We start from the raw sequence: 23923 nt of genomic DNA, 5'->3' as shown, positions 1-23923 counted from the left end.
CAAAAAAAAAAGAGCAAAAAAAAGAATGTTGAATATATTTTACATTATTAATGATTCTATGCAATTAACCAACATTACATATTTCTCAAATTTATTTTCAATCCATTTTCTAACCACTTTATACAATACAAGGTTACAGGGGTGCAGAAGTCTATCATGGCAAGCAATGGGTGCAACACAGTATGCAATGTGGACCAAAAAATGATTTTGTGATCAAGCGTTTCTTTGTTGATTTTGATGTATACTTGGGGTTATTGTCTTGCTAAAAGATCTACTTAACGGCCAAGTTTAAGCCTCCAGATGGGCTTTTGGCTAAAATAGAACTTGTAGAGTGGTTCTGGTACTTGGTAGAGTTAATGATGCTGATGACCTTTACAAGGGCCCTAGGACCAATGGACGCAAAATAGCCACAAAACATGAACTATCCACCACCACATGGCAGTATGATGTTTTTTTCTGTATATGCACCCATCTTCCAACCATTTTTTGCAACCATTTCTCTCTTTTCATTTGTAAGTTCTTTGCCTTTCCCCATGATGGATGGATGACAAAGAGATTTTACATATCATCCCTAGAGAAACATGAAGTCACAGAAGGCATATATACAATATACTGGATACAATATATAGTAATCCCTTAAGACTGAGTTAAACATAAAATATATATATATATATTATGGATTTAATTTTCTTTGGTATTATTACACAAAGTGCTAGTTTCTTTGTTTTGTGACAAAATTTATATTAAGTTCTTATTATTAAGTATTATTAAGTTCTTAATAATAAAATGCTTTTGTTCCATTTTTGTCCAAATAATAATAGATAAGGCTTTAAAACAACAAACATCAAGCTAGAAAAGCTGACAAACATTGTGATTTACTTTTCCAACTCCTGAAATGGAGGGGAAAGAAAGAAATACAACAAACAACATATGGATAGAAGGTTAAGTATGTCGGAAATGTGGAAATGCCTTTTGCTATACAAAATCTATAAAAACAAAGTACATTTTGATTGTCTGCCCCACTATCCAGATGTTACATAGCAGTATGCAGAGCTATTTGAAACAATAAATCCATAGTGCTGTTTTAAATTATTTATGCTTTGACACTTGTATAATCTTATACCAAATGTTTTCAGTGATGGAACATCCACAAATAACTCTATAGAAACATCATTGTTTTTTTCAGTTTGATTAAATCATTGGAAATGTTTCACATTTCATTTTTCAATGTTTGCTGTAAAGAGAAAAAAAAACAAAGTTTAATAAAAGTTACTGCTCAGTTTATTGCAAAGATGTACCCATGTCACAGCAGTAACCATTTGCAGTCTTCGGATAAGATGTGATTTTTTGATATCTTGAAAGATATTTATTTCATGAATGTTTTAAGTGATGTCTTTTTTAGTTACACTTTGTGTAGTTCATGTTATGCCTGATTAGCACTTAAATGGCAGTTATCAGAAAAAAGTTCAGGTTGCTGCTGGTTGTTGGAATTGCAGACACTTTTCTGTACTAGAAATTCAAAATAAATGTTTGAGTATATCGTCAAGTGCTGAAGGAGATGCTCTCTTTTTTTGGGGGGCATATTTAATCAAGCCCTGTCTATGATCATTTAAGTTTGGTTCCAACTGTTTAGAAGAGTTGGGATGTTAATCCTGATGCCTTGTCCAGATATAATTCTTCCTACAAATGTATTTGCAAAACATTATTCTAAATTGTTTACATAAAGGCTGATTTCAGTCTATAAAAGCCACTTCTCAAAAAATAAACTACTTGTTAATGTTATCTGTTTTATTTATTTTCGGCAAGATTAATTGTTGCTTTTTTTTTTTACTTTCTCCTTGACCCTTTTTAACAGTTTATTTACAACATATTGGTCCTGACTTTAAATGTGTAAAAAGGGTGACATAGAACTGTTTTGCCTACATAGACATTTCAATTTGAGGTCACCTATTTTTCATTTTGTTTTACTATTACTGTATGAAATTATATTACTGAGACCCTAAATTCTCATTTATGATATATAGCAATCTATGTTTTTATATTGGAGATAAAATAGGTACAATATATACAGAAAAACGAGAATGATTCTTAGCAAACCATCAGGCCTAGAAAATCAGAATACATTTTTAATCTATACAATTCAAATATTGTCTTATTATTATTTTTTGTCTTTGTGTAGTAAAATAATATTGTGCATATATTTATGCATATTATTCTTAAATGCATATTTTAGTAAATCAAGTAACATCTTCTTGATATATTTAATTCTAAATGCAGACCTTTTGATTGTAAACTTCCTAAGAAAAACATAATTTGTCTTTTTAAAGATGGCAAAGGATTTTTTGTGAGGAGTTTTTTGGTGCCTCAGAAATAGTATGTGTTTTTCAGGTCCCATAAAGAAAAAATATTTTTATAGCTTTGGTGCTGTCTGCATCTCAGAGCTGTCAGGTGTACTTGCTGGTTGATTTGTAGCTCTTCAAATGATGTAATTTTGTTTGCTAGCTAGAAATGCCAGAAGGCAATGATAAGGAGGATTAAAAGCTTTAAAGTGCTTGTGTAGAAATTACCTATTGACTACATTGCGAAGAGACTCCTAGTTCATCCCCTGGTGCCTTGAGATACTACATCCACTGAAGTTGCTCATCAGCTAGCCAACAGGAGCTTCAGTAGATCCTCTACAAAGCAGACTCCAGCCTGATGCTCATTGATACTAACAGAGGTCTACCTGTTTGCTACTGGAAAAGGTAGCTAAAATCGATTGGATCCATAAAGGTCCAGACTGCGCACTTTTCACATTCTTTGTGATTGTGACTGGAAGGTAAAATGTCCTGCTGACAGTATAACATGAAAACGCTGGTCTTTTCTGCTCTATAATACTTATTCTTTGTTATAGTACAGTGCAATTGAATAAACATGCTGTACATGTTAAAATATATATTCGGAATTGAAGTCATATTTTGGTGAAGGGGAGGTAAATAAATCCATAGTGTTTTATATGGATGTTGTTCACAAATCTGTGTAGATGTTAAAATTCCAACATTTTTTTGGCATTGCTGTATTTAATTTAAATTGTAATTATTACAACTGGGAATGAAATTGTAATAATAAGTGAAAAAGAAGAAGAATGTTCTGAGTATGGATTTGTCTAACCTCCAAAACAGCTTCAGCACACAGTATTTAGCGCTTAGTACTACTCTTTACAGGGTTCAACATACTGGCTTACAATCAGACTTTCTTTGTTTGGTATACTACCCCATACAAATCCACTTCTTCCATTTTCCAAGTTCACAGTGCTCACAGGCTCTTGTGGTGACTTCATCTTGTTTGGTTCTCCACTGGACTCCTAAAGCCCCAAAGCTAATATTCTGTGTATGCACTCTATCTCACCTTCTGTGAGAAAGAATAAAAAAATCAAAATTATTCAGCCAACTAAATTTAATATTGAACCAATGGTAGCATCCAGCATTTGAACTTACTGGCCTTTTTATATATTGAAAAGTCTTACATCCATTAACCTGTGTGTTAGGGTGCATGAAAATCAGCTCAGGTTAAGAAGCAATGTCCATTTGATCCTCAATTACACCATTTCCAGAAGCAGTTTCCATACAGAATGCATACTGCTCACTGTAACCATTCACAAAATGATAACATTTAATTAGTAGAAATAATTGAAGAGAGACAATTTGAGAGTTATGAGCTTGGGTGACATTTTGATCCGAGTGTTATTTAGAGAGTTAAACTCATCTGGGACTCCCAGCACAGAAGCTGAAAGCATTGACTGAAGTGTTGTGTGCAAATCATGTGAGTTTAGTAGTTAATGGAATTTGATGCACCACTTGAGTATATGTCATGACTGCAATATGGACTGATAAATCTTGATAAGAAATTTTGTATTTTCTGCCCTCTTCCACTTTTGTTAATTATCTATATATTAAATAGTTTATTATTTAAATCAAGTAAATTGGTAAAACCTGGAATACATTGTAATCTTGAGATACACAACATTTGTTTATAAAACCACCAAACCAAAATAATTTCCTAAATGAAAATCCATAGTATTTAACCATCACATGACTTTTATGATTCTATCACTGATTTCTATATACACTGTCCATGTTTACAATGTTAAAACTTTTAATATTGTATATATGTGAGCAGGGAGTGATGAACTTGTAGACAGATATTTTTGGTGTTATTTTTCACTATTGCACTAAAAGATTAACTGTGCACTTCAAACCTACATCTTGTAAAAGCATTACATTTTTAGAACATTATTCAGACAGAAAGTATAGCACTTTCTCCACTACTGTAGTCTATACCTTTGTCTTAAATGTTAAGATTGCTCTATTATTTTTGTATAGCTACATTTAGCAGCTCTGGAAAATAAAGGCCACAGTCTCCAAACTACTGTATCACAATAAGCTACAGCTAAAATGAGAGTAATTCTGCAAAGCAGACTGCTAAATCTCTCATAATATGTACGTGTATATACATATATATTTATTTGTGTTCTGATTATAAATGATCTTTAAATACATTATAGAATTTTTAAGGGCATTAACACTGAGATTAGTCAGGATTGTAGACTTTAAATGTCACCGTTTCAGTTGTTTTGCAATATTTGGCAAGTTATTTTTAAATTTGTATACACACATGTACAGTATATGCATGTTGGAATTCTTTTCTTGCAGAGTATAGTGTTTCAGGAATAGAAATATAATTTTAATAGAATACACTTTAGTGCAATTCCAGTGAAAAGAAAAGGCAAGGTATGCAAGTTAGTAGCTGAACTTCACATTATCACATCTAATGATTATAAAAGTAGTGTACTGTGAGTTCTGAATATATTCTCACATTGCATTTGCGAAAATAAATATTTTACAACATCCCTAACATTGTTTTATGTGTTTCCTATAAAAAAATAGTCATGACCTTGTAAAATCAGATGGCCAATTACACGTCTTATCTAATTGTCCTAAGAATCACATTTTTAATAAGTCAAACATGAGTACCATGTACTCTTCAAGAAAAGACAAAGCTTTTAAGAGTAATGAAATTGTCTTTATACTGCAAAGATCTAACAATAGAACCTGTCAAGTCATCATCATCACTGCCTTTTTTGACACTTGGCATGTCACACACTAATGTTGTTTTTTTTTTCTCTGAATCTATTCCCAGTACGCCTGCGATCAGACCGTCTCACTCTCATTGAAGAATGCATCGCTCAGTGCCCAACAGCTTATAAGCAGTACACAAAACTCCTGGGACTTGCAAATCTGCTGAGGGTCGCAGGTAATGTAGTGTAACTGTTTAAGTGTGTACAATACCATGAACACAAATGTGATATGCTAAGTAGAAGATATTGAACCTTTGAGATGCATATTCATGGATCTTGTGACAAGGCGCCAGAGGGATACAGGTTCGTTGCCTGTTTTAATACATCTGCAGGGTTTGACTTTTTTCTCAGTTAAATTAATTTTAGATTTTGGAGAAAATAGCATTCTCTTGCTAATACAGGATTGTGTTGTACGTGCACTAATATTAAAAGAAGAGTGTGTCTGAAAAGAGGGGAGTTCTTTTTGGGCACTAAAGAGCCCTAAGATGTGTTTTACATTTTTCATGTGATTGGCTGTTCAGGCTAGAGGGAGTAATGGAGGACCTTCTTCTGCAATGTTTTTGATTTAAGGTTGAATGAGGCAGAAAGTATAAGAAGTAATCATCCAGGTTAGATTGTCAGAAACCAGCATAAATTGACTTTTACTAAATTTCTCAATCTGGAATTGAGAATATTACAGATGTAAAATCTTTAATATATAATCATGCTTCAGATGTAAATTATAATGCAAGTTAATACTCCATTAATGTGCTTGTGCTTAAAGCGAGTGTGCCTGCAAAGTTTGTTACAGCTTTTTACAATCTGTTGCCCAGTAGTTAAACAATGACACCACCAAGTCTTTGACTGAAGATAATTTATAGCAATCATGTGTGGTCACTAGGCATGTCAAATGAAGAACAGCTGAATATGTTCCCCTTTCACTGTCTGATAGCACTCTGGATTTCTAGTACGTTGACTGCAGGATTGAGGCTCTTTAGACTGGAATGAATGATTACTCCCTTCCAGGAGAAAGACTAGAAGGATTTGTCCTGCACTGCTTAATTCAGTGCACACTTCAGACTGATGAAGGCATTGACAGACATGCTTAGATTTTGAATCTGTAGTTTTTTTTTTCTTTTGTGTCTTGCCAGAAGGGTTGAATGAGAAACGGGTATTGTCAAATCAATGCAAAACCTCTCCCTCTCAGGTGCGGGTAGATTTTGCATGAACACATCCTGCCATAGACAACTGTGCTATTTCATATGGACATCTCAGTGGCTTTTGGGCTTGTAATAGTCACAGTAGAGGAGCTCATGTTTTTTTTTTCCTGTTTAATTTTGCTTACATTCAGTCTGTCTTGTTTCATTTTTTCTGCAAATTTGAAGTCACAAATTGTTTTAGTACATCGGTATTTTAACAATACTAGATCTTAATTCATATAATCTAATTAGATACAATACTGGTATGTGTGTAATAATTCATTTTTGCATTTCATCCTTTACATCTATTTCCTTAGTGATAGTTTGGTTAATATAAAGGTTTATGATGATGAAAAGCCAAACATATATAAAAAGCTACATAGTTAAAATTTACTTTACATTTAAACAACTTTCAATAAAAGGATAGAGTAGAGACAATGGCAAAATGAGCAAATTAAAAGAACTTCAGAATTTAAAATAACTATTATGTCTTTATTACACAGCTTTTAGTATGTAGAAAATTATTTGTTAGTTTTCACAAACTGTTATTTAACCTCACCCCAAATGGAACACAAGGTCAATATCCTTCTGAAATGGATGCATCTTTTAATAATTTTGAATGATGTTGGAAACTTGCACACCCTAGTCCTGGGTAGGGTCTTGAATTCAAGGGAACCCCTTGACCATCAATTCTGAAGTTTCAGGTTTTCATGTCTTATTCAGTACACACATTAAAGGGAAATATTCAGAACAACGAGAGGGAAAAAAACATCAAACACATTGTCTGTCTTAAAAAGTCAATTTTTCATGTTGTTGTACACCTAGAATGTACATTTCTTTGCTAGTATGTGGTACTTTGAATACAAATTTGCAAGTGATTGAACAAATATAAACATTTCTCCATGAATTTTGCATTTACTTACTCTACTGGCAGTGCTTGAAAGGGTATTTATGGTGTTTAAACAATAGAAAAGTCTGTTTTTGAACTTTCTTGCAAACTGCTGGTGTACAGATATGACAAATTGACAAGATGCTTTGTGATCTTTACTTGAAGAAAAAAATAGCATGGCAAACGCCTCAGATCCTCCCCAACATCTTTGAATGGTCAGAATTCACTCAATGACAGTTATTTCTGCCTGTTACATCAGCTATTCATAGGCGGTTGGTTTGAAAATATTAGGAACCCTTTGGTCAGCAATTTCTAGACACAACATTAATAATGTGGAAGTGAACTGAACAATTGTACAATTGAACATAAATCCGCGTCTTTCAGGCAGAGGCAGAGACTTTTTTACAGTCTAAGTCCTATTACTATACCTCCTCCCTCTTCTTTTGAGTGTCTTGTTTTAAATGTTTCTATCCCCCAATCTACTATTATTGCCACAGTTTATAGACCACCCAAACCCAGTGGAGCCTTCTTAGGTGAGTTTGCTGATTTTCTCTCATTCTTATGCCTAAAGTTGAAAAGGATCCTTATTCTAGGGGACTTTAATATACACCTCTTCCAGTCTTCCAGTCAACCTCTTCCAGTCTGGCTAAAGACTTCCTTTCTCTTTTGGGATGCTTTGACCTTACTCAGTTTGTTTGTACCCCTACACATAACAAAGGACACACCTTAGATTTAATTATTGCAAATGACTCCTTTGTCTCCCATTGCTCTCCCCTTGATCTAGGCCTCTCTGACCACTTAGCCATTCTCTTCAATCTGGAATTACCTGTTTCTAACACCTCCCACCCACGCTCTGTAAATGTCCGCAACTGGCGATCAATTCACCTTAGAAATATCGCAAGACTACGCCCTATGCTATCATTAACTGTGGCTGAAAAGCTGATCAACACATTTGTATTCTCTTGAATTGACTACTGTAATGCTCTACTCGCTGAGGTACCTAAATCTACTCTGAACAAACTGCAGTATGTCCAAAATTCAGCAGCCAGAATCCTGACCAGGTCTAGTGCAAGTGTTCACATTACTCCTGTCCTGGAGTCCTTGCACTGGCTTCCGGTCAAATTCCGTGTAGACTTCAAAATCCTCATGCTCACCTATAAGGCTCTGCATGCCTTGGCACCTCAGTACCTGTCTGAACTATTATCGCTCTACTCCCCACCTCGCAACCTCCGCTCTTCAAATTCTGCCCTCCTTACTGTCCCCCAAGCCCGTCTACATTGTATGGGTGACAGGACCTTCTCCTGTTATGCCCCCAAGCGCTGGAACTCTTTGCCCAAGGATATCAGAGAGTCACCTTCTCTAAACTCCTTCAAATCCAGACTCAAAACCCTCTTCTTCAGAAAAGCCTTTACTTAACTGGTTCCATTCTTCACCCCTCTGCTCTTCTTAGTACCACCATCCACGGTCTCCTCTATTGTAATTGTTGTATTGTTGTAATTGTATATTATAATTTTGTCTTATCTTGTGTATTCTTCTTATTTATTGTTGTATTCTTCTTATTTATTGTTATTGTCATCCTGTAAAGCGCTTTGAGAAGCACCTTTAAAGGCACTATATGAAATAAAGTTTATTATTATTATTATTATTATTATTATTATAATAAAGTTTATACTGCTTTACAAGGTAAGCACAATGGGTTTTATGTATTTTGACAAATGTTTGCTTTTATGATTGTATTTTGGTGGAGAATTTTTAAATTATCAACAGACTGGAGCTTCTCTGAACTGCAATGCCGGAGAAAAATATTTTGTTACTATATCTGTTTTTTCCTGGTTTCTAAATATACTGTTGTGAAGCTTAGATTTTCTTGTGTCTTGTGATATGAACTTTGTGTTTTGATTTTGCTGGTACAAAATGGATTAAATTCACTGGTTGTAAGCTCTATATCATTAATTTATTGGTTTATTAGAAAATAGTTTCACTACTGAGAAAACAAACTTAATGGTTGTATTTCAAAGATATTGAAGAGCACTTGTATGTGCAGTACTTTGTGAAATGGTTAAGAATGTTGTTTTTGGTCATTTGCAGCTAATGTTACACTTTTTATTATGTGTCCCCATTTGTAATTCGCACACTGTATATACATCATTTTGAATTTCACTAGGTAGTGAGTTTTGCTTTTGTTTAAGAAATGATCCTTTCTTTATTCCATTATAAGAAATTAAATACTGCGATACAGTTACTTCATCTCCCCTTTCTTTAATTATCATTTGAAAATATCCAATATTGTGACATACTGTATTTGACTTTCTTATGTTAACTACTTTGGAATCATATTTCCACATAATAAAAGTATTACCATTAATAAGTAGTGAACTGGTAGGTATCAAACATTTATACTGGTATGATATTGCTGGTACACTACTGGTAGTGTAGTAGTTATTAGAGGTACTAGTACTACTACAGATTCTGCCAATAGAACTACTGCTGCTTTTATTACTTCTACTACAAAAGATTGAACACAAAAGGAACTGCAGTTTTTGGAGTTTGTATTCTGAAGCAGCTTGTTGGAATCCTTTAAGAAACAGCTGGATGAGATTCTTTGATCAATAAACTACTAGCAATCACCTGAGAACCAGGTTTTTTTTCTTGTTTTGGAATGTTTCCTATGTTTTTATTACAGTAACAACAAAAAAATAGTCTTCACATATGAGCAGTAATAATGGCTGTAGTATTTATGACTTTCGTGATAATGAATCATTCAGGCTTTGATGAGTGTCTCTGTAATTTTCTCAGGAGATAATGAAGTGAAGAGAAAAGGCCAAGTGTTAATTCTGCTGGCAGAACAGGCTCTTCACTGCCAGGACTACAAGGCCTCCAATATCCACTGTCAGGAGCTCATGGCAACAGGTACTATACAGCAGTTTCATTCAATGCACACTTTATGTACTAATGAGCATAAGCACTTAAAATAAACTTAGTCTAAGAAATCACACCTTGATTTTAGCCTTTTAACAGAATTGCTGATGTGCGTATCTTGAGTGGCTCACAAAGTAACAACCTCCATTTGGAGCACATTTTGGACACAACAATGTGATTGCTGGTTTAAATTCAGTCTTTGTTAATAGGTGACTAAGACCAGATTCACCAAAATAATAGCACACAAATAGCTTTGTGGTACCAGAGTTTCTTCAGTTTGTTATACAGCAGCAACCTTGTGGCTATCCTGGGGCCTGGGGACTTCTGCACTTGCTGCTTTCATTTTGGATTGATAATGGAAAAAAAAAAATAGAAGCCCCTACTGCATACTTGTGAGATATGTGTGCACATATGTGGATGTGTATATGTATATATCACACAAGCGCTTGTGAAAGGAATGTAGCACATACTGCACCCATTAAAAACTGACAGTTTCAAAATATGAAAAAGGAAAAATGTGGAAAAGAATTAATTAGATAACACCATCTGATAGGAAAACTCAGAAACAGACAGTAAGGAGTACTAACCTGTTTTCTAATCATTTTATTATCTAACGTTTCTTATATCTAGAATATACAGAAGTATTAATTTTAGTTATTGGGTCAGCAGCCATGTCACCCTGCAACTTACAATTGGCAACCCACTGAAGCTAAGCAGGTGTGAGCCTGGTCAGTACCTGGATAGGAGATCTCCTGGAAAAAACTATGGTTGCTGCTGGAAGAGGTGTTAGTGAGGCCAGCATGGGGCGCTCACCCTGCGGTCCATGTGGGTCCTAATGCCCCAGTATAGTGAAGGGGACACTATACTGTAAACAAGCGCCGTCTTTCAGATGAGACGTAAAACCGAGGTCCTAACTCTCTGTGGTCATTAAAAATCCCAAGGTGTTTCTTGAAAAGAGTAGGGGTGTAACCCCAGCGTCCTGGCCAAATTTCCCATGCCTCCTAATAATCCCCTTCTATGAATTGGCTACATTATTTTGTTCTCCTCCCCCACTCCGACGGCAGGCGGAGCGACGCGCCAGTTGGAGTATTTCTCGGTCACATTTAATGGCAACGTCAGCTCAAAGATTTGGTTCAAACCACCAAATGGAGATGGGCGTGCCGACAAGCGGACCCTGCTGATGCGGGATTAACGCTAGGATGAGAGATTCATTTTAGTTATCATTCAATGAAAGCTAAGAGCTATTAATCTTACCTATTTTACTATAATTGGCTATATTAGTTATTTCTCATTTGAAGTGTCTATGTAGTTTAAAAGAGTATAACGAGCATTGAAAAAGCATTTGAATTGAGTAATACATCTAAACCTTGCAGCCAGTGTCGAAAGGTTTATTTAAATAAATCTTAAATATGGAATGTTCAGCCTGAATTAGGTTGAATAAGTGCTGGAAATACAGGAAGTGCATTATTTTATTTACTGTTTTGTGTACTTATGTGTGTTAAACTCCCAGATAGGACATACTAAATTCCTATGAAGAAATACATTTCAGTTGCTCAAATTCTTCTTCTGCCTTGTCAAGAAAATTTTGAAAGCGAGATTGATAATATAATTTTAATATGATTTTCTTTTTTCCCCTGCACTTAAGTAGAGACTATGAGAAGAAAACTTGAATTAACATTTAATGTATGATGAGCCAGCACTGCAGATAAAAAAGCCCTAATTACAATTTTGTTGAATCCAGGAAGCATGATGATTTATTAAGTTGCAGACACAGGTCTGTTTGGTCTCTCAGAAAGACCCTTGGTAGACTTGTTATTTACTGGAATGCAAAAGAAAACGTAACTGTGCAAATCTCTGATCATAATCATAATTGGTCTCTATGGCTGATTTCCAAATGCATTGAAAATAGACCATGCTTTCCTCAGTTTGTTTTGTAATCACTGTACATTTACAGTGTCATTTTAACAGATTGCAAAGCATGCCTTGCAGGCAGGGATCCTAGAGAAAGAAAAATAAGCAAAGACGTTTGTATGCAGAGCATCTTGCATACTGTATCTTTGAGCCTAATAATTGAAGACTGCATCTAAATGCTATTCAGATTCTCAAAGATTGCAAAGGGGCCAGATGCTCAGTTACAAGAGAGGTCATTTATGTTTCTTTTTTATTATTATTTCCCATCATGCTATTTTCTTGCATTGAAATATTTAACAAAGGATCAACGGTGACCTTACCAATGACTGACAGCAATTCCAGATGGAATAGTGATTCTTTCTTTTTTTTGCCTTTCCAGGTTACAGTGATGGTTGGCAGGTCTGCAGCCAGCTGGGACAGTGTGAGTGCTACCAGGACCTGGGCACTCGGCAGGAGCTCATGGCCTTTGCCCTCACACACTGTCCTCCACATGTCATTCAGAGTCTGCTAGCTGCTAGTAGCTCTCTGCAAACACAGGTGGGTCTCAGAACATCCTGACAATAAGCAGTAATGTAAAACTGCGCAAAGACCAGGCATATAAAATTGCATGGGGAAAAAATGTCCAAATACAAGCTGTGTATTTTTTGTTGTCTTCAATCACATAGAAGCAATGCAATCCAGTGCATTGGCGCATAGTTTATATTCTGTACAACAACACAGTTTAGAACCTCATAAAACTTCAGAATAATGTTCAGCCTAAAATAAACCATACTGAAGCAGGCATGTGCGAGCTTGTACTGACTTACCAATTTCTGCAGGGGAATCAGAGACTAGGCAAGGGAGATTATATGGATTTAAAGTTTTAGCAAATCTGAGATTTTCTACGGCTGGTTTGTCTGTAGAATAATAGTCTAACTACAGAATTATAAATGTTGAATTCATATCATGTTGTGCCAAAGGTGTATAATTCTATATTAAAACGGAATTTTAAAATTGTCTTGCTCTTGACTTTAGAAGGCTTTTGCACAAAAGAGATGAGAGAAGAGGAAAATTACTAATCCCCAGACAATAGAGTACTTCGTATACGGTTAGGTTAATGGAATTAATACTATCTGACAGATGTCACAGACAGAAAGCCTGAGGGGCGTATGAAACTTTTGAGTTCTGCAAAGTATTGAAGAGAAATAAAAGCATCAACCCTAAACACCCATAAGATCTAAAGACAGGGATTAGGTCAAGTAAAACTGCTTTTTTCTAGAAGTTGTTTCAATGCAAAATGTTTTAGTCTACATGGTAAATGCTGGGTGGATATAAAAAAACATAAAGACACAAAATATTAAGAGATGACTTTAATTAGCTACTTGCATCAATAATAACTATCATATTGTTTTGTTTTTGAATGTATATTAGCAGTATTTTCATCAAAATAACCTTTTCTCTATGAATTGAGTTCATGAGATTGTATTAATTATAACATTTATCTTTACAGCATGTAGTTCAGATCTTTAAGTAAACTAACTAATTTGAGATACAGAACATGGTTTCTCCATTTAGCATCGATGTAGGTAATATGTGCTTAGAAGCAATTGTACCCTTTATATTAAATAATAAGATTTGCAATGTATGGTACTTCTTAAAGCCACAATGTATACTTTTGGCTCATGGAATATTGCATATTTTCCGATCTGTGTATCAAGTTTTTCTCTGTCATGAGTTATACCATTATAAACTTTTCTGTTTTCTTTCACTAACTTTGTACTGTGATTTTATTTTACTTTGTCACAGTGTTGTAATTGTGAGTGCTCTGCTAAATTTATTAAGTGCCATATCACAATCTATTTACCATACTGACAGACTCACCCAACTATCTTTTGCAATCTTTTTAAATTTCTGTTTCCTTTATTTGTACCTGTTTCCTTTACCTGTTTCAAGATTTTGTGTGTGTTCTTCCTTATTGGAAAGTGCATTAGGCAAGAGATGTTTAAAGCCATTGTACATATCAGAAATGGAAGTTTGAATCTTGTGACACATAAAAAGAATGGTGGCAACATATTTCTTTGTTCATTCTCTTGGGTAATTATCTTGCTAAGTTCCAGTAACAACTTTAAAATACAGGAAAATGAACAATATAAAAAATGTATTTTTAATTCAACTTTCACATGTGCAAGATTGGTTTTATATTAAGGGAATTTTTGGTTCATTGGGAGTTAACATTGTTTAACTTTGGAATTAAGCACAATAAGGAGTTTCTTCACGGCACAGATGAAGTGTGTGAGGTGATGAATGTTAAGCCAGTCTAGAGAGGTCACATGATAGCAAACAGATGGTACATTCATATCTTGGGGCCTATTTTATTTCATTGCCAGACTTCATAATTTAAGCATCACAAAGGAGAGACCTTGTTGTCAAATCTAACACGCTGGATTAATTAGAGGGGAATTCAGCTTTTCAGTGGTTGCTGTTCTTTCACCATTATGACTAAAGTAATCTGCCCTCTTTTCACTTTTGATGTGGCAGTAAATGTGTGTCAAACTATACTTGTCTACTGTCTATCAAAATAACTTGCCTGACTTTTTGGATTTTTTTTATCTTGTTAGTTGATGACATTTTCATATTTCACAATGATTCAAATAATATAGCTTTAAATGCATTTACCCGTTATTGTAAATAGCAGATAAAATGTAGTTTAATTATACTAACAGTTTAAAGCTTTTATATTCGGTGGCATAAATGTTAATTTAAATTGGTGCTTTCCATTGCAGATCTGTGGTATTGTTGTTATTGTACAGTAGTGCTGGCTCATACATTTTTATTGTTTTCTTTCTTCCAGTATTATAATCTTGTTACTGAACTGAAACTGAAATATAGGAAAACAATCATTATTTCATAAAAAAGATTATTGAATATACTGTTCAAGCATGGTTCTCTTTTGTTCTTTCTCTGTGTAATGTATTGTTTGGATTTCTATTTTTTTTATTCTTGTTTTGTCTCGTTAACAGATCCTTTATCAAGCAGTGAACTACCAAATTAATCCCACTCATCTTGGAGAAGCATCTAATCATTTTGGAGCAGGGCTGGATGCTAAAGATTCCCAACCGGTCAGGCTTTTTGTTTATGGTGATTTTAGGTGCCTTGTTTTGTTTCTTAACAAGGGACCAAAAAACTGCTTACCTTAAGCAGTTTGAAACTGTCTTTTCAGTATTGCAGATTACACAACATAGTTGGTTTCTCTGTGGTTTCAAGAGGTAATAGTCGTGCAGATGGTACATGCAGATGTTTTACAATCACTCTAAAAGTATATTATTCCTAATTGACAAATTTTGGTTTTAAAAAGTTAATATAATTAAAAGATGCCTATAATTTTGTAGCTGTTAATGATTACCTTCACAACTCAGTGTTATAGGCCTTACGATATAAATGACATATCCTAAACGGTTGTCTGTCTTAAGTAAGAGCTAGACTACAGAATTTAAGATGTTCTGTGCATAAATTACCTTATAAACACAATTGTATGCGGTGTGTATTTGGTCATTATAGGGTCATGAAAAACTTCTTATATTACCGAAAAGTACTCTAATGGAGGAGTAAGTAAAAAGCGGAACGTCAGAATGGCTCAAATCTAGTAGGAATTAAGCAAATTAAGAACAAATTAATGCCAATTAATGTCATTAAGGGGTAGATTTATTTTAGATCCTTAAATATGGTACATATCATATGAATGTCATTTTAATAGCAGTTCATCTGTTGATGACAATTACCCATGTTTACATACTGCTTTTCTCAACTATAATCACAACTAATTTGACAAGCATATTAGCAGGGTCAACAAACATACACTTTATGAAATTTAATTTTCTAAAAATTTTTTACATTAATTTTAGACATTTAATTTTCTAAACATTCAGACATTTTAGACATTTTAAAAATACCTGCTCCTACAGAGAATTTTACCTGATCAAATAAAACTTTCCTTGTGCATTTTAATTGACTTTTGCTTAAGGCCCCAGCTGTGTAGTAAAAATGGAAAATCAGATTGCTTTGATTTAAAATGACTTTTTGAAACCAAATTCAATTTGGAGCAGGTGTTTTACCTTTACGTCTTGCTACAAATTAATTTTTGTTATTTTTTTTTAAAGTGACAAGTGTCATTAAAAAAAACATTGTTAGGTTTTCAAATTATATTCTGTTTATGGCAGTGCCATAATGTAGGTTTCACAATATTTTTGTGCTCACTGAAATATATAAATCAACATATACAGTATAAACGATGTAAACCAACATCAGCATCAAATACTGTCCTATCCTGTTATAATGGTCCACAATTCGGAGACTGTATTTTTTATATTTCACATTATCAGTTATTAGTATTTTTATTATTATTAGACCTGTTTTGTGCGTAAGACAACATATATAATTAATCCATTATTTCACAGTTCTAATACGTATACCACCTTTTTAAAAATTAATTTATTGATTTGTATGAGCTGATAATTAAGTCTCCTAATTGCTTTCTTTATTTAACTGGTTGTTGAAGATTAGCCATTTTAAATGAAATCTGTCTATTAATTGGGTTTTTATTAAGAAATAATCAATTCTGGCTCCAAAGATTTAATTAGTCAAAGTGAGAGATTTAATCCATAACAATACATTGAATTAGTTTTAAAATGTCAAGAAAATATGTTTGTTTATTGTGTTTATGTTTGGGGCAGTTAAAAATGGTGAAACACAGTGATAAGCACTGGGACATTGTAGTGAAATTGTAATTTTTGCTTTGTACTATTGTTTTGGTAATTTGTAATTTGTATTTCAGATCAAAAGATAAGTATGAGGTAAAGTACAGAAAGACAGTTTTTATTTATTGATATTCCTGTGCATACATGTTAAACCATGTTGAACCAAAATTCTGTTTGTGTTCAATCCCCCCAATTTCAGGGCTGCATTAGTGTTGATACACATTAAGTTCAAAGTAAATTAAATTAGTGTAAAGGTAGTATTTCAATATCATTTGACTCTTGATATATTCATTTGAGATAATTTACCAAGTCTTAACTGCAGCCACTTTACATTGTTGCTATTTTGTGCGGTTTTCTGACTTTTGTTTCTTCTTTAAAGTGTAAAATGCAGCTTAAGATTCAAATTAGGATATTGACCTGTATAGTTCAAAAGTTTCTACTTCTTCTTCCTGATGAACTCCTTGGTTAAGTGGGCAGTATGTTTTGGGTCATCGTCTTGCTGCAGAATGAAGTGTTGCTCAATGGTCTTGGAGGCTTTTTTGGGCAGACACAATATTTCTGTAGACTTCAGAATTCATTCTGCTGCTGCCATCATGAGTTAAATCATCAGTAAAAATCAGTGAGCCATTTCCAGAGTCAGGCATGCATTCCCAAGCCATCACACTACCTCTACCATGCTTCACACATAATGTAATGTGTTTAGGATTATTTTCAGCCCCCCACTTTCTCTGTACTTTTCCTTCCTGTGACTTTGATGAACATTTATATTTGTCTTGTTTCTCCATAAAACCTTCCAGAAGTATAATGGCTCATCTTTATACTCCTTTGCATATTATAATCTGATCTTTCTGTTTTTTTTAATGCTGATGAGATGTAGCCCTTGTAATTCTTCTGTTGAAGTCTTCTGAACGTGGTGATTCGAAATACTTTCATCCTCACACTCTGGAGATTGTCTGCAATCTCATTGGTTGTTAATTTTAGTTTGTTCTGTCCTCACTACTGTTATCTTCCTTGGGGGACCTGGTCTTTGACCATTGCTCACTCCTCCTGTAGTTTCTTTCTCTAAATATTCCATATTGTTGATTTTGCTATGCCTGATCTCTCTCTGCATTGGTTCTAATTGGAATTTTCTTTGCTCACATCTTTAAAAGTGCTTGCTTTTCCATCTTGGTTTATGCCTTCTAATTCAAGAGGCAGACTCAAAATGTTAGCACCACGGCTATGCATTCACAACTCTTTTATGTTTTTACAATTAATGCAAAATGGAACACCAGAGCAAATAGAAGCATCTGTCAGCCATTTGTCCCAATACAGAACAGAATAAATAACATTGTTAATATAAAAAACAAAAGCTGAAAGTATTTACTTTTGCCTCATATTAATTGTTTGATCTAAAATACAAATTTCATGTATACATAGCAGAAATGACAAATTGCACTTCACTGTCCCAAAACATAAAGCATTTCTCTGTCACTTAAAAATAAGCACATTAAAAAAAAAAATGTTTTGTGGAGTAAAACTATTTATGTTTAAATGGAGTGTTTATTTATAGAATAATATATACCTAAGTATGATTTAGCCTTAATTTGCAGCAGAATCCAAAATCATTATGGATTGTTTACGTTAACAGGAAGAGCGCAGTGCTACTTTAAAAACGTCAAAAAAGAAATTTGTCCAAAACTGTTTCTGCATTTAGCAACCTTTATTCCAATTGTTAGGTCACAAAAAAAAGAAACAGTTTTAGCTTCCTTTCATTACTTCCATTCAACAAGAAAGCTCATCAATACCTTTTGATGTATTGATAAAGCATTAAGCAATATACAACATACGACAAAAACATTATTCCACCTTCTGTTAGAATTCTTGGTTTTCAGGCGTATATATGTAAAGATAACCCAACAGTGCAGTAATTGTGTTGTTAAAAACTTTTGAAAATAGCGCACTGTGGCTTTGTTTCTTTCTAAACTGAAGAAAGGCTTTTGTCTAAAATGCCCCCAATACAAATTCGTTTTTAACAATATTCTCCTCGTCTTTTCCAGTTATATATTGTGTATATACAGTATATATTGGCTTGAGTTGCCCAGCAATCCTGGAGAAAAAGAGTGCTACTGTATATCACCTACTGGCAATAAATTACACATTAAGCAGTGAGAAATTTAATTTTGAAATGGTGCCACAATGCATTATCAGTGCATTTGGCATTAAAATAATACATTTTTGCAAACCATGTTTTGGCCATCACTATTATATGATACTATAGACATAAATTAGCAGATGAATAACTAACTTTTCTGTACATAGACCACTATCAAACAGTCACGATGCTTATGTACAAACAAAGGAGAAATATCATTATTATAAAGTTAATTTGCAAATGGTTACAATTATTATTACATTCTTCAGTATCATGCAATATCTTTAAAGAGGTCTTGGAAGGTTGTGGAAGGGCTCTTTTTTCAATACGTTGCCAATTACTTTATAGCCCAGCCTAAACATTTTTAATCAGACAAAAAAAATGCACATTGATGATGTAAGTTCCATAACCATACGGTAACTCCTTTCAGACATTACTGGATGAACTTGATACATTAAATGTATAAATATGTTCTAAGACATAATTAAAACAGAATGGGCTACTAGTGAAATTGTGCACCAGGATGTCTGGGGTAATTTTGATCTTTATTTTTGTCTTTGGATCGTACCTTTTGAATTAACTACACAGAATACTTTCAGAAATGCAGCCCTTTAATGGGTAGTTGATAACAGAAATTCACAAACCCTCCATCCTGTCACTGGGTGATATGTGTTTTGTTAACAAAAATTAATCATATGTTTGATTTAGCCTTGCAAGATGGCATGCAGTTTGTATGGACGTTATTCTGCATCTGCAAAGTTCCTGTTAATCCTCTGTATGTTTCCAAACAGTCATGGTTTAAAATTCAGCAAAGTACTGATGCCTGCTTAAACGTAGCAAACATGTGTGCAGCTTCTGTATCAGCATATTTTTAAGTTGCTTTCTATGACAGATGAGACATCCTGTACATTATCCAGATCAATAGTTTAACATTGCGGTGCTTGCTTGTATGGTATTATTTTGTTCTCTAATTTTGCTGGTGAATGCTTCATCTTGTAGGCCGATGCAAAAGCTTCTAGCACAAGGCAATCTGCAGATCTGCTACATCGAACCACAGCTAAAACCATAGAGGTTCTCTCTAACACCACTATGACCACCAAAGCTGTGCTGCATGCTGTCAGTGATTCACAATGGTGGAAGAAGTCAATCAGTTACCTGCGACCTCTACATGTAAGACAATTTTACATGATCAAAATATTAAAATAACAGAAGCCCCTGCCATTGTATGTTAACATGCTGTGCACAAAAATGATAGTTTATCTGCGAGGTTGTTGTTTCTAGTGTGCCTATACACTACAAGGTGGAAACAAAAAGCCACATGGCAGCATACTATTTTGTTAGAAATTAACAAGTCTCGTTAGAAAGAAGGAGTAGAGGTTACTTTCCTGCCTAAAAAGTAAAAAGCAGAAATAACACCTTTTCGGATGTGGAGCCTTCTTTCCATGTGTGAAAGTATGCTTGTACAATCACTGCTCCCCACTAATCATATTAGAATGGTACTATATCACAGAAAATAGAATATTTACAGTAGTTTAACACATGGTCACCATGTCAGTGATGCATACTTGAGGAGAGCAGGAGTATAAAATAATACTGCATGGTGTAACTAGCCTACATATTATTAAATATTTTTAAATTAGAATAGCCAGTTATTAAACAAGGATTGAAGTGACTGGGGTGAACTAGTTATAAACAACTGTTTCTGCAGAAACTCTTTCAATAAGCCCTTGGTCTTGCTTTACTCCTCAATGATAGAGCACATGCAGGTTAACTTGCACAAATGGGAAATAACCAGGGATTGAACTAGGGAGCTTCTAGTAACAGACCCCTTTTCTGAAACGTAAGATCCTCTCCAGAGGCTCTTTTTTCAATTGTGCACCATGTTGTGCATAGGGATTCCTGGTCACAGTCAATGAAATTAGACTCCACATGGCAATTTCTCTTACACATTACATTGTCGGCTAAACAAAATATACTAAATTTGCATCATATAATAATTTAATAAAACAACCATGCTCTTTTGCCATTATCCTTGTTTCTGTAGTTTCTAATATACAAACACCACAAGAACATATTCTGGCAGCTGGACATTTGGTGAATTAACTTGTAAAGCAAAAAACACCATGTGATTATGAGAGCTCAGATCAAACTACCCAGTAGTACTGTTATACTTGACATGCTGGATGATTTGAAAAACAGTTGAATGAGCTCCTCAGATCAGTGTGCTACTAGCAATGAAACTAGCAAGATTGGCCAAATTGCCTACCCTCATTTACAGCCTAATTTACGTTTTTATGCAGATGCAACCTTTAGCACATCTATTTTCATTCCACAGTTACATCCGTGTTCTACTTGAATGTCATTTTAGAATTCCATTTGTTTTAAATTAAATGTCTTCTGTCACAATTATACGTGCAGAAGGTGTTAAAACACAGAAGGGTAGGAGGTTTGCCTTTTTAGAGTAAGAAGACTCCCGGTTCAAGCACCAGCTCTTCTAATGGCTCGCTATTATCCTGAGCAAGCAAATTTAATTCCTTAAGCTCTATGCTCTGTCTGACAGAAACTGTTGATGCATCAAGCACTCTGTACTTGGTTTGGGTAAAAGTAGCTTCTGAAGTGGGTAAAAATTAAAAGAAAATTAAAGCATTGCTTTATACAGCACACTGTTTTATTTTTAATAATTTATTTCACAGATTTCACAGTCAGTGACTGTGCATTATCAAGAAAAGGCAAAATCTATTTTCGCAACAGTGTTTATGATATCAATTTTAATTTTGATTAAAGAGCCCTAATGTATTATGATGAGAGACTATATTCATCTCTAATCACTCATGACTCTGGGGACAAAAAACCCCAACAAAAACAAAGATTCAGTCTTCTGTCACTAGATGACATTTAGACACATCTTTTTAATGCATTTATATATGCATAAAAATAAAAAAATGGTTCAGTTAGGCTAAGATAAATGTAAAAGTAGTAAGCCTGATGTACTGTCTCTTTGCCATTGGAATATATAATATATAATATGATCTATAATATATAATATAATGGAATATATAATATGATCTCTCATAGAACATGTGTGCAACATAATGTTTATTTTTCTTTATCTCTGGCTTAAATAGCCTGATTTCTAAAACACAGATTTAATTTTCAGTTCAACAAGGTAAATTGTAGGCATTCAAACACTTGTTTCAAATTTGGTAATATTCCATTATATGAAGATATTCATATAAATGTAATCAATTTAATTAATATGATTATTTGGAGTGCACCAGTTTCGATTCCTGCATCTCACAAATGCCTGATTTTAACTAGCAATTCCCAAGGCTTGAATAACAGGATATTAACTATTAATATTTTATTAATTTTTAATTGACTAGTTGTTTGCCATATTTTGTGTGTTGTTTTAGGAAATTGATTGCTGCTTGGCCTTTACCATGTCTTTGTTGTGAAGAATATCCTTGAGAATTGATATAGCAGAGGTTGATGCCAGACATTATAAATATTTCATGGCACTTTATGTTTTCTTAGGGTCAAGGACTGGCTTCTACACTAAAGGGCATAGCTGAAGAAAATGCAGATATGGAAAAACAAGGTTGCAACCCTTTCTACGAGTCTCTACTGGATAATCCCTACACTGATAAAGTAAGTACTGAAAAACTTTTTACAGATAGATGAAGAAGAAATGATTGTGTGTGCATCTTTCATACCTTTGTGGGACCCAGGAAGGCATGAAAATGATAGTAAAATGTCAGGCTAATTCCAGCTTTAGAAAACATGAGAGGAAACACCCTCTTGATTTCTTGTTGAATGTAACTTGTTCTAGGATCAGTTGTAATCATTTTGAAACCAATAAAGCATAGCACTCACCATGTAAAAGACAATTCTTTCATATAATTAAAATACTTATAAATGGTCTTGAAATTTCTTGTTCCACCTCTTCCTCTTTCATTTCATTTAAACATGTAGCATATTTCTTTTTTTTTCCCTGTTCTTTTAGAGTGAAGTGACGTACACATCGTATGAACACAGCCCCTTGGAAAACTTTGCTGAGGTTTTACTGCGGACAGGAAAACTAGCAGAAACTAAGAGCGAAGGCCAAAGCCTATTTCCTGCAACAGAAGGTAAAATGCACATTTCTTCCCTTTCATAATATGTGTCTTTAAAATGTAATCTTAGGAAAGCATGCGGATAAATTTCTCTTTGTTGCCGGAGATTATTTTTCATGTAATATTTTGTAATGATGGCAAAATATCATATCAGTCAATGATTATGAGCTGAATTAGAACATTAAAAACGGAGAAGAATGATAATTCTTTACATTTTTTGTGTAGTGCTTTTCATCATAAATTATCTGAAGCACTCAGGAGGAGACCCATTTCATCCTACACTGTTTTAGTTAAACACACAATGTGACCGACATTTTTTACCAACAACCTTTCTACTCACCAAATTAGGTGAAAAAATTAGGAATTCCTTCACCTAATGGAGGCATTGCTTATAATAAGGAGAACTGTAATGCTGTTTTTTTATATTTTGGGGTTAAAAAGAATCAGCACTGATGAGTGCTTTTCAAACCACAATAAAAGTCAAATGTACACAGTAACATGTAAAACCTCCCATATACTGTACATCACAAAACAAATGAAATTACCTGGTATGCACAGCTCCATATTCTGTGATTAAGAAACGAGGTAACAAAACTACTGGTGACGTGATGAAGCCTAGCAGGCTTGTGAACGTCCCTTTTAATCCAATAGAAATATTGGTGTCGATTTCGATACAGTTTTGCCGACAAACACTACTTACTTGTTAACTCTGCATGCATATCACAATGGAACATTTCTGCAGTTAAATGTCTGCTGCACATTCTATACTTATTCGCTCGTACGTCACATTACATTAGCCTTTACAATGACTAATGAGCAGGAAGGGCCACTTTATGTCTCAATTCGTGGGAACTCTTGCTCTCGCCTGTGGCGAGAGCAGAAGTTTACAACAACATGGCGACTTACAGTATTTTTGCAATTTTGTGCTTAA

The 23923-nt window shown here is 34.2% G+C and overlaps 1 protein-coding gene across 1 annotated transcript in view; it reads left to right on the top strand.

Annotated features, from left to right (window-relative positions):
* The window catches only part of nbas (NBAS subunit of NRZ tethering complex), a 274777-nt gene that overhangs the window by 117798 nt on the left and 133056 nt on the right, over nucleotides 1-23923 (top strand). The window contains exons 32-38 of the mRNA XM_088938542.1: nucleotides 5179-5292; nucleotides 9980-10093; nucleotides 12393-12550; nucleotides 15013-15111; nucleotides 19880-20050; nucleotides 22415-22528; nucleotides 22884-23007. Of these exons, the coding sequence (XP_088794668.1) occupies nucleotides 5179-5292; nucleotides 9980-10093; nucleotides 12393-12550; nucleotides 15013-15111; nucleotides 19880-20050; nucleotides 22415-22528; nucleotides 22884-23007 (894 nt within the window). The remainder of the gene's footprint in view (nucleotides 1-5178; nucleotides 5293-9979; nucleotides 10094-12392; nucleotides 12551-15012; nucleotides 15112-19879; nucleotides 20051-22414; nucleotides 22529-22883; nucleotides 23008-23923) is intronic.

Source organism: Atractosteus spatula, chromosome 2 (assembly GCF_055471065.1).
Source record: "Atractosteus spatula isolate fAtrSpa1 chromosome 2, fAtrSpa1.hap1, whole genome shotgun sequence".
NCBI classification, from domain to species: domain Eukaryota; kingdom Metazoa; phylum Chordata; class Actinopteri; order Semionotiformes; family Lepisosteidae; genus Atractosteus; species Atractosteus spatula.
Note: the sequence above shows the minus strand (reverse complement) of the source record. Positions and strands in the feature narration are given on the sequence as shown.